The following is an 11,534-nucleotide window of genomic DNA, read 5'->3' as shown; positions in this document are numbered from 1 at the left end:
GCATTACTTGATATAAAAATAATTTCATTTACTTTGATTACTTTTATTAGCCTCGTAAATGTGAAACATCTTATAAAATTGCGTAACATATTAACTTAATTTTAATATCATTAATGATCATTTTCTCTTGTCATTTTTAATATACTTAATAGCATTAAGTACTTAAAACTAATTAAGGTTAATTAAATAGTAACGGTGTTAGAATTTCAAGAAGGAAAGTGCCTGTTAGGAATTTACTATGGAACTCATCGAAGCAAAGATCATCAGCATCCCTAATTGAGGGTCAGTTCAATAGCAGGGGCAGGTACTGTTGGCGGCTTCTCGCCGCAAACAGTCTAAATTCTACAAATATATAAAATCCAAATTTCTAAACCAATATGTTTCCCTTGCAAAAGCATTACCTTTTCTAATATCAATATGCATACAACGCTTCTATCATATATATATATATAACCAAAAGGAGAGGGAAATACTAACGAGTAACTAAAGTTTTGGTCCTGCTGACTGCCATTACTCTGTACATCAGGCATCAGTAAATTTGTAATGGTCGTCAGTGGTTGTGTAAACAAGGCCCTCTGATGAAAGATACTCTAAAGTTGTCCTGTCAAAGGCCAAACCTTCGCAGTTTGAGAAGTTATGGATACAATTAAATTAGTGTGGACAAATGAGCAACAAGTGAAAGAGAATATGGACGGAGACGAACCTGATTTTATCCAACGAAATATTTAGTTCTCGAGCCACGACATCAGAGCGTACCCCAGTCTCAGATGCACTGAAATTGTCAGATACAATGATGTGAATAAAAGCAGACATGACGGGGCTATGAGTACAGAAGTGCAACGTAACAATGCTTGACCAGAATGCAAATGATATGATTTATAGATGTTCCCAAATATGCTTGGAACTACTCTACCATGAGTACTGATCAAAATAGCTCACCAGAAACTGCAAAATGTCAAACCCAACTTATCCAGAAACTTACAGTCTTCAACAATTTCACCATGATTGGTGAGGATACTCTTACATCTTTGGAACATTTTCATTTCTTGGTAAATTGTAAAAGAAAATAAGAGTGACCTCTTCACAAGTCAAACTGTCAGTTAGATAGGACTTTCACAGTTTCACCACAAGCTTCCCCTTCCTCTCTTTGTAGCATGTTGCTATGAATAATGAACTATTTGGTCCACAAAGTGAACCTAAGACCGAACAAAAAGCCAAGCCCAAAGGCCAGGTCTCATGCAGATTGATCAAGGGAAGTAACATTTAAATGGAAAATTAATTGATTATGTTCCTAAACATGTTCATTTAATTCTAAACACAGTTAATAAACCCATAATTAGATGTTTCTTTTCCAGGAGGAACTGTATATTCACTGTATTAGTCTTCACTGCCAAATCTATTAGCCTGTCAACTCATCAGTATTAGAATACACGATACATGCCTACTGAAGGCTATTTTTGGGATACATGAATAATGTTTATTACACATGCTAAATCACCAACTTGCAAACTATGCACCAAAGAGTATAAAGACCAGAAGCTGGAAATATTTTCTATTGAACTGTATTAAGTACCTTTTTATCATACAAGTCATTTCTTTTTTTATTTATTATTAGGATAGGCCAACCAGATAAGTTATACTAGCTCATAACGTAATTACTAACTTCTCCCCTTTTCAATGAACACAAACACACGAAAAAGTAGGAGCCTGTGCACATCTGCATGGTCTAGGTCATTACAAAATTCAGTTTAATGCAATTCCCAATTCAAAGAAATATAGAAAGATCAATTGAATCAAACAGGCTCACCAAACACAGTATTTCGAGTTTAAAGGATATCATAGGAAACTCACAGGCATGCTGGTCGACGCAAGTAATTTAAGACCATTGAACTTACACCGAGGATCTGTTGTTCATCGGTGTTATACTGGCCAGATAACTGCAAAAAGAAAAATTGATGAAGTTAGGGAATCAATTCAGTCTTTTTATGGCACTTGCCTAGGTGAGAAGGCACTGTACCAAACAACAAAAGCACCTCAGACCCTTTTAAGCAAGGCACATTTGGTCAGGTGCACCCCTGATGCACCTAGGTGCACTTTTCCATAAGGCGGTAGGCACAAAAAAGCTCACCTGATTGCTGTCCTCTTTCATTTCTTTTTTTTTTTTTCATTAGCTGTACCCTTAATAGAAAAAAGGGGACAATAACTCTCTACTTCTCAATGTTTGAGTATTCAACAACAAACTTGCAACCATAAGGAAATCATACATATTGGCCGAAAAAATGAAAAAGGAAACTTGCATGTTTTGTAGGATAAAAATGGACCACTCTTTAGATTTTATTATCAGAATTATATATCTTAAGCTTATTTACACACACACGCACAACTATATATATTGTGCCTTAGTTCACTCAGACAAATGCTTTTTTTGCACCTTGTGCCCCTGGCAATTTAAGGGTTCTAGCACCTGGAGTATGCCTTGTGCCCAACACTAGATCAATTAAACGAAAGAACTTAGCAAGGTACTCTAATAGCCAGTTCCTTCACCTGGTTTGACAGGTTAGTTTGGTAGCCCTTTATCGGGTTGCTTACAACTGAATTTGTCACCTGAGGCTGAGTGGTCACACCACCCTGCAGCATACATACAAAGTCGATATAAAGCAATTTAGTGCCTAGCAACAAAAGCATAAACATTATACATCCAAATAAGCTGCAATGTCATTTTTGTAAAACTAGAGCATCTTTTACTTGGACTCTTACCCGCAACTTGGTGTTGTAAAGATGAACATATATACACTCAGCAAAGTGGTTTACAATCTCATTAAAATCAGTAAGAGGCCTGAAAGCCACACCAAAGGTCAAAGTTAGAACTCTAAGTACAAGTGTACAATAGCCAAATAAATCTACATGAACAAATGCATCATGTGACAATAGATGTAACAATGGCAAAAGCATAACCAAGAGACAACCCCACTAGGACATTCCATCATTCTCAAAATATGGAACAATCTAAATAAGGACTTCTATAATTCCACATGACCCAGATTTATTTGGTATAACTAGCTTATAAAGAAACTGACTGGAAGTGTTGCCCTATATTATCCACAGGCTTAATAAGAAAATATCTGAATTTGGATTGATTTCCCTAAAATGATTCTAAAAGCCATGTAATATTATGGAAAGCATTACTAAAGTCTTTTCTAACCACCAAAGTATAAACCAGCAGCAGTGATATTAAACTTCAGAAGAGTAACTTATATAACACCACACCTGATTGGGAGAAAATGAACAATAAGAAAGAGAAATAGAAGTGAAAAACATGTTTTGAGCATAGCAGACTGAGACAAAGAACCATACATTTAAACAAGGTCATTACATAGTTGAATTAAGCATCAATACTATGTAAAGTTGATTTTATTCCAATCAAAACCAGGTCAAAATGTTTCGTACTGAATCAAAACAAACGTCCCAAAATATCTTTGTTACAATTGACACTCAAGTTAAGACCACCTATTGTGAAACAATCTAGGAACTTGGTGAACCCTAGCTTTGCTGCAGTATCATGTCAGGAAAACCTAAAAGTAGAACTAATGAACTGCGACAGGCGAAAGAAAAATATAACAGCAGATCTAGCAGTAATATCTAATTGTGACTGTCTGCTAGGCCTCGATCTGACTCCTCCAAGAAAACCAATGCTGTCATTGGACAATCTAAAAGGAACGAGATAAAAAGTATACCCTCTTTATTAGGAACATCTTTTACACCTCACTATGATTGCAAACACTTGCATGTGCTATCTGAAGAGAGCCCAAAAATTAGAGCTCAGGAGAAAGACCGATGATCACAGAAAGTTTGACCATAAAAAGTCAAGGAGCAACGTGCCAATGTTTAATCATAGAAAGTTGCTCCTCTGGGGTAATGATGGAGGTGACAGACTATACAAATGAAATCAACTCAGCTTTGCTCCCAGCCAAATGGAAAATGCAAGGTGAAGGATCTTAGAAATATTTTGAAGGTAGACCTCACAAAATGACAACTCATGAGTCATGAATAATAACAAATTTGCACCTCAATCCACAGCTTTCTCTGCGGCAAGACAATTTGCCCAAAAGTTAGCCAATATGGAAATGTAAATAAATATTTCTCAAAGTTTACCAAGTCACAATCATTTCAGACTCACATAAGTCTTAAAACAGTTAAAGAATTAGAGAAATACAAGTAGAGGTATCAAATTGCCAAGCAGCATGAGGCACAGCCTGGCCCAACATGATATAAGCCATGACTGGCACAGCCTGCAAACTACAATATTCTGGCATGCCAGGCATAGCCCAGATAACTATATAGGCAGTTAGGCAGTGCTGGGTTGAGGGTCAGCCTTTCAGCTTGGCATAGCATGGTGGCCGTTTCATGTTATTCACATACAACTCTATGCTATATCACCTCTCAAAAGAGAATGCTCTCACCACAACAATGAAAAATGAAGAAACTAACCAGCATGTCATGCCTGTTGCCTTGCCTATGAAACAAATAAATTATTCTACAACCGTCAAAATTCATTGTCCCACTAATGAAAGATAAAGGCTACAAAAAAATAGCAAGAATCAATAACCATCTACTTCACCCCCACCTACCAATATTAATTCTTATGTCATTTAAAATTCCCAAGCTGTTTCATGAATAATAAACAAGTTTGGTGAATAAAACACAAAGCAGGAATTCAAAAAACATCCCATAATCTATCCTCCACTTTTATCTTCTAAACACAATACAGAGAATAAGCCCGGTAAGATTCATTAAAGATCACTTGGGCTTCATCTGGTTAATGCTTTTGCTAGTTGCTTTATTGCAAAAAATGAATAGAAAGCAAAAGGAAAAAAAAAAAGAAAAATAAATAGAAAATAAAAGACAAATAGCAAAAGCATCAACCAAATGAAACCTTATTAAATTTATTTATCTGAAAGAATGATATGTAAATGTCCCAAAAAAAGAGTTCAACAAACCTCCCAAAGACCTTTTCCTCTCCCCCACTAGAAAAATACAGTAAATAAAAAGAAACATAATGTAGAAAACAAAATAAATTTGAAGTCATACCGAATGGAAAAGGTGTGTAAGGTCCTTCTACTTTGGATGCTTTTTAACTGGCCATAGACACGAACATAAATTCCAACCCTGAGATGGAACAGAATACTTGAATATCATGACACATAGAAATGTGTTTCCAAATGAAGGCCTTTTGGGGAAAATATCCTCAAATGCCAGCAGAGGCATAGTGAGTTTTCATGTATGTGTTATTACTTTCGAGGATTTCATTTGTTTTGCCCAAATATTTTTAACAACACAAAAATTCCGGTAGTCCATACACTGGCAACACACAGCTCCATTGTATTTTTGTCTTCTTGAACAATGAAAGCAATTAAATATATGTCTCGGATTAAGCTACATTCACTTAGAAGAATAGTGAGAGATAAAATTTACGAGATCGCATCAACTTCGGCTGAGTCTACAGGTTCATGAATCCTACAGAATTAAAAAACAAAAAAAGCATTTACTAGCAGAAAAAGAAGTTATCAGACAACAAAATGCTTTAAAATCAAAATTGAAAGGAATAAAAAGAAGCAAGGAGAGAAAATTGACCATTTGGTGCATTCAACCCATCCAGTGCCATCATCAACTCTGAAAGTACAATCTGAAACAGCATTGTCTATCTTGGATACCATCCCCACTAGCACAATCTAAAAAAATTAAAAACTAAAATTTTAAAATTCAAAACCCATTTAGAAAATTAAATATATAATGCATGGGAAATAAGAAGAAAAAAAAAAACAATGAAGCAGTCAAAACCTACATTGTTGACATCAACACCATCAATGGAAATACCAGATTCTCCACCTCTTGAGAGATCCTTCAACTGCTTCACTGTAAGTGGAATCAAGCACCGCGCATCACTATTCTAAAAAATTTAAAAAGAAAATCAAAACCTGTTTGCTTCAGGAGAAGTACAGAAAAACAAAGAACCAGATATCCCATTGATATTTCGAGCAAGAGGAAAACCCCTACAATTAAATTGATCGTTAATTTTATTTCAAAAAACATGCATTTTAATACAAAAATAAACAATAATTATAAAGAATTAGAAGTTAAAAATATAATTTGTTTTTACTTTTACATAAAACAATGATGTTCCAACAATAAATGGTGTTACATTTAACAATTAGTACTACATGATTTTACTTTTGCTTTCTAGCAAATTTTTAAATATAAATAGAAAAAAATTAGTAACATAAGCAAATACTAAATGAGCCTAAATTAAAAATAAAAAAATTTTGCAAAATTCTCAGTATCAAACAGAATACTTAAGCCTCCACTTAATTTTAAAATTCTCACTTAGCTCTTTTATTTTATTACGCGATAAATAAACAAAAGCGACAAGAAAAACATGGGAAAACCTTAAAATTTAATTATTTGAACACACAAAAAAACAAAGAACTATTATAAGAATAACCTCTAATTAAAAAAGACGAAGAAGAAATCAAAACAAGAAAACCCCCCAAGAAAAAACTAAAAGAATGGGATTTATACTTTGGAGGAAGAGAAGGAGGAACGATCGGCGGCGGTCTGCGTGGCCTGAGAAGGCATGAATCCGCCGCCGGAAAAGGCCGCGTTTCCATCAAATTCGTTCGCCTGCATCGTGGCTTCTTCACTTCTTCTATCCGAAATTGCTTTGTTCTATTACTTCCCCAAGTTAATAGAACTGTAGGGATTTTTCTTTCTTTCTTCTTTTTTTTTTTTTTGACTTTAACACTTTGTGGGTTTCTGGAAAGTGGGTTCCCGCCATATTGTCTTTTCGTTTTCCCTCTTTTCTTCAACCATTTAACGTGTTGATGATGTGTCATCCTCTGATTCGTTTGCCTTTTATGGTTGACGTGTCATCCTCTGATTCGTTTTCCTTTTAAGTTGGATGGATGGCAACTTAAAGATAGCAAGTTTATGAGGACAAAATGATTATTTGTACAGATTCCTTGCTCAATTCTTATATCATACAATTTTCATATTGTGTGATAGAAAATTAATTATTTTTATTGTAGTAAATTGGATCAAGCATGTTCTAAGATGAACCTTTCATCAACAAAAAGTTAATGTGCATAATTAAATGACATGAATTGTTGGGAAAGGCATAGCAATTGAGAGCTTTGCCAAATTGTTTTCTGATATCGATTTGGATGATAACACCAAAGCTGATCTAATGCTTGTAGGCCCAGACGAGGAAGTTGATGAAGAGGTCAGAAGGAGGTAAACAATATTTTCATAATTTGGAACTTCACTGCCATGATCTCATTACAAAAGATCGTGCAGTTTCACTTTTGAAGATGAAAGTAGTCAGAAAAATTGACAAAGATTTCATTTATAGTAAAAAAAAAAAAATGAAGTGATGATAAAATTGATGATGTCGCCCTCTATGAGCAGATGATGAATATGGGAGGGTTTGATCAAGACTTTCTTGTCTACGTCTTTGATTATTTAATAGAACGTGAAAATCAATTAAAGGCATTCATTGTTAGAAGTGATGACTTGAAAAGAACTTGGTCGTACTTTGTGGTTTAGGGAAGGGTTGTTGGACTGTACAATGCAGAATGGTTTTATTACATATGACAATATTTATAGAATAATTTATTATACATTTCTAATAATTTTTATTATTTAGGATAAAAGTTTGTAAGATAATAAATTATTTACGTAAGATGATAATTTTTATCTATACGTATGTTTTTAGTTATTTTTTATTTATAGATGATATTTTTAATGTCAAAAATTAAGCTTTAAATGTCTTGAATAATTGATGAATATTGATATTTTGATGGTGTTTGAAAATCAATGAGAGTAGAAAATATTTTTCACAAAATAATTCAAATAACAGAAAATATTTTCAATAGTTTATCTAACTGACAATAAATATTAGATTTTTCAATAAAATGTTTTGCACAAACAAAAAAATTCTTTCAACATTACGAAACCTTAACCTAGAATTTGATGTAATCCAATTCTATAACTTTCCTCTTATTTAAAAGTCACTTTCATGTACAGGTTTTTTGGCCAGTTACCAGTCTTTCTATGCCATGGAAGTCTCCTATTATCCTAGTGAGAGACTTGTAATGACATGCGGGCAACGAGGCTAATAAAATTGCTTTTTAAAAAAAAAGAAAAGACACATTCATATACTATAAATTATCAAGTAATGTTAGAACAAGTTCATCATAATTCAATTCTATTTTTTAAATTTCATACATGGCATGAGAGGAGTAAGTGCTCTAAAACGTCAACCATTTTGATTCTTTATAAATGTAAATATGGGGCATGTTATTGTTTTCAATAAGGTGCACCCAACTTAAGCATGCTTTCTAAAAGTTTTACTTTGTTACTTCGTTACAAGAGGATCAGATAGAGAAACCAATGTTCTGAAATTGATTTTTAATAAATACTGTAGTAGTTACTAAGCATTGGGAAAGAACAGCCACCCCTTTTATAGGCTGTAGATTAGGCTTATGACGCGCAAAAGAAGCAAAGGATTAACGCGAATCCCTCAATCTTGTTTGAAATAATGATTCCATTATCCTTTGACTTTCCTTTCTCCAATACTCCAAGCTGTATGCTCTTCTTAAAGAGTGGTGTATAATAAGGGAGCAATCCATAGCGTAACAATCGGTTTTACACGAATGCCATAGGACCAATTTGCTTTAGCAACGTTTTGGGAAATCATGAAGCCAAAGGAGAGCATTCAATTAAGGAAAACCACATTTTTTGCAAGCATTATTAAGGGTATTAGGAGGCACTCACTCAACAGTCAACTCTCTTAAGCCTCGGAAATTGATCATCTCTCACTGGTACTACAAACATCAATGCTGCTTTTGGTAAGATCAGTTAACAATGAAAAAGCATTATAGATCAAAAACTTAACTTTGCACAATGAAATGGGGTTTCCATGAAAGAAGATATATATATGTGCAAACTGAACGAAATGGGGTTTTATTACAATCAAGTTTCTTTCTACGTAAGCCATGAGCTAACATGCATGTTGTCCACCCTAGTGCTAAAACGTGTTAGGGATTCAATCTAGCTAGGAACAAAATGAAGCCAACCCTAACACATATAAAAGTAGAGACAATTGATATATCAAACTAGAAAGACCATTTAACCAATCCCTTAGCGAAGCTACGTAAACTTGACGAGGAAGATGAACAATTACTCTTGGAAGAAGATGTGGACAATGATGATGATGATAGCGATGAAGATCTCGAGTGATCGGACGAGGACGTCGATTCAACATTAACAACTGAAATCTCGACACTTTCTGGGGCATTGCCCATGCTTGCTAGTTCACCATCAACATGCCCTTGACGGCCTTTAGCTTTAGCCTTCTTTCCTTGACGATGCTTCTTCCTGGACTTATTCCAAAAGCAAGACATTGTCGTATGCGTCGAAACAAAGCTTGGCTTCTCCAAGGCTTGGCTCTGCACTGAGGGAGGTGGCTTAATGGGTGCGACAATCTCACTTTGAGGATGTTTGGGAGTTCCAGGCTGCATTTCCCAATCAAAAGGAACCGAGACAGCACTTTCGGTTTGAGACGTCCGCATGGATTGCCCCACAAAAGACTTTCTCCCAAGAATCTTTTTCATGAACATTCGATCAACTTGAAACAAAGAATTCGCTTTTTCTTCAGCTGTGCTATTTTCATGCCCCATTTTTCCTTTTTGTTTTTGTTCTTTCCAACAGTTTAACGAAGCCAATTAAGAATTTATAGTGATTAAATAAATGCTATAACAGGAAAGTCAATTAGGTCATAACAATTGATTTTTTGGGTTCAGAATTTCATTCCCGGAAAATCTTCAAATCTTTAATTGGCCTAAAAATAAGCTATGATTGACAATTAATGTCCAAAGATTGAAATAAATGTTGATTTTTTTCCCCAAAAATCATTCACATTGGAGTGAATTTCCGCTCATTCACATTGATACTTTTAAATAATAATATAATTTTTAATAATAATAATTGGAGCACTTCTTATGTGTTACTTCTTTTTTTTTTTTAATTAACGTGTTTAATTGAGGAATAGAATAGTCATTCCCCCTCTATTACTAAGCTCCCTTGTATTTACTTATATTTTTGGTCAAAAACAATATTGCATTAGAACAAATGTTTATATTTTACACTCAGAGTGAGTACTTAATTACTCATAATGGTCTGTGTCATAATTAATTATTCCTTCACTAATTGCTTAGTAAACTTCGTCATGTACATAAGTACTTATATAAACTATTTTATATTTGAGTTTATTAACTTTTTCTCTATATATTCTAAAAATATTTCTAAAAGGTCTACAAGAAAAACCAAATGGGTCAATAATCAAATCTGACATATAGGAAAAATTAATAATTACCAACTTTTTTTATTTAACTCTTCAAATCTCCTCTCTCATCTTTGTTTTGACATATAGGAAAAATTAGCTGATCATATAGTAAAAAAAATAAAAGGTGATTTTTTCCAATGAAACTTTTGTTAAAAAATGTTCAAAACTCTATAAAAAATACCTTTTTAGTTGTTAAAAAAATAAGGATTGTGTACTTTTATTGGGGTATGAGTAGTTTTAGTTCTTATATATGATGGTAATTATGTTTCAATATGAATTCTGCAAAATAACTAATAAATCTAAGCAACTAGAAAAACTAGGGGCTTTGAGAGTAAAAAACAAAATGAATTAGGGCCTGTTTGGCCTACGGAGCTATGAGAAGAAGTGTTGGAAGTAGAGCTTATGTACTTTCACTTCGAGTATTTTGTTTATTTAAAAAAATTGATTACATTTATCCTTTAACTTTTTATTTTGGTGTCTCTTAAGAAGTATTTAATCCTATAATAAATGGCCAAAATTCTCCTTCACAAATGCTACTCATTTTATCTATTGCACTATTTACTATACGGTTATCAGTAAACAAATTTTTTATGTGAAGAAAATGCCATTAAATGGTTTAGAATCAATAACCTTGCTACATTTTTTGTCAAAAATTTAAAAAGTAATATAATTTGAATGATGATAAATAAATATTAGAATAATCATAAAAATATTTAATATAAGATAAACCAAAAAGACAAAGACATATAACTAATAAGTAATAATAACAAACTTGGACTAATTCATCAAAATTGCATAAGGTCTTGATTTTTCTTTTCACTTGTCGGGGTCTTTTTTTTTTTGTTAATTTAAATGAATGAATATAGTTAATCACCAAAATGTAAACCAAGACCTTCAATTTTTTTTTTCATTTTTGTAATATTTCACCTTTGAAATTCAAATTTTGGATCATAATTTTTAAAAATATTTCAAGTTATCAAAAATCAATGAAATCTATCATATTAATGTAACGTGAATGTTCATGCGCCATAAATCTCAACAAAAAAAAATTATACAAGTCCATCTTCTTTTATCACGTAGACATTCAAGTATCTAGAACTATCTATTTTTACCATGCAAACATCCACATGGATGC

The 11,534-nt window shown here is 33.2% G+C and overlaps 1 protein-coding gene across 2 annotated transcripts; it reads right to left on the bottom strand.

Annotated features, from left to right (window-relative positions):
- Positions 246-6,812, bottom strand: LOC18589297 (replication protein A 32 kDa subunit B). 2 transcript variants are annotated; one of them, XM_007014190.2, is made up of 10 exons: positions 6,577-6,810; positions 5,843-5,947; positions 5,632-5,729; positions 5,473-5,514; positions 5,089-5,166; positions 2,758-2,836; positions 2,545-2,628; positions 1,852-1,937; positions 704-772; positions 246-601 (listed from the first exon to the last, which is right to left on the bottom strand). In XM_007014190.2, the coding sequence occupies exons 1-10, from the start codon at positions 6,682-6,684 to the stop codon at positions 523-525; spliced, it is 828 nt and encodes a 275-aa protein (XP_007014252.2). In that variant the 5' UTR covers positions 6,685-6,810; the 3' UTR covers positions 246-522. The 2 variants fall into 2 exon arrangements, with proteins under 2 accessions (XP_007014252.2, XP_017982467.1); XM_018126978.1 differs by having other exon boundaries at positions 475-617; positions 6,577-6,812.

Source organism: Theobroma cacao, chromosome 9, assembly GCF_000208745.1.
Source record: "Theobroma cacao cultivar B97-61/B2 chromosome 9, Criollo_cocoa_genome_V2, whole genome shotgun sequence".
NCBI classification, from domain to species: domain Eukaryota; kingdom Viridiplantae; phylum Streptophyta; class Magnoliopsida; order Malvales; family Malvaceae; genus Theobroma; species Theobroma cacao.
This window is presented reverse-complemented; position numbering and strand designations above follow the sequence as displayed.

Coding starts and splice junctions, on each gene's coding strand:
- LOC18589297 (XM_007014190.2), bottom strand. CDS start 6,684: ATGCAGGCGAACGAATTTGATGGAAACGCGGCCTTTTCCGGCGGCGGA. Junction 5,948..6,576: donor CCTCCTTCTCTTCCTCCAAA/GTATAAATCCCA, acceptor TAAATTTTTTAG/AATAGTGATGCGCGGTGCTT. Junction 1,938..2,544: donor AAACTAACCTGTCAAACCAG/GTGAAGGAACTG, acceptor TTCTTTTTGCAG/TTATCTGGCCAGTATAACAC.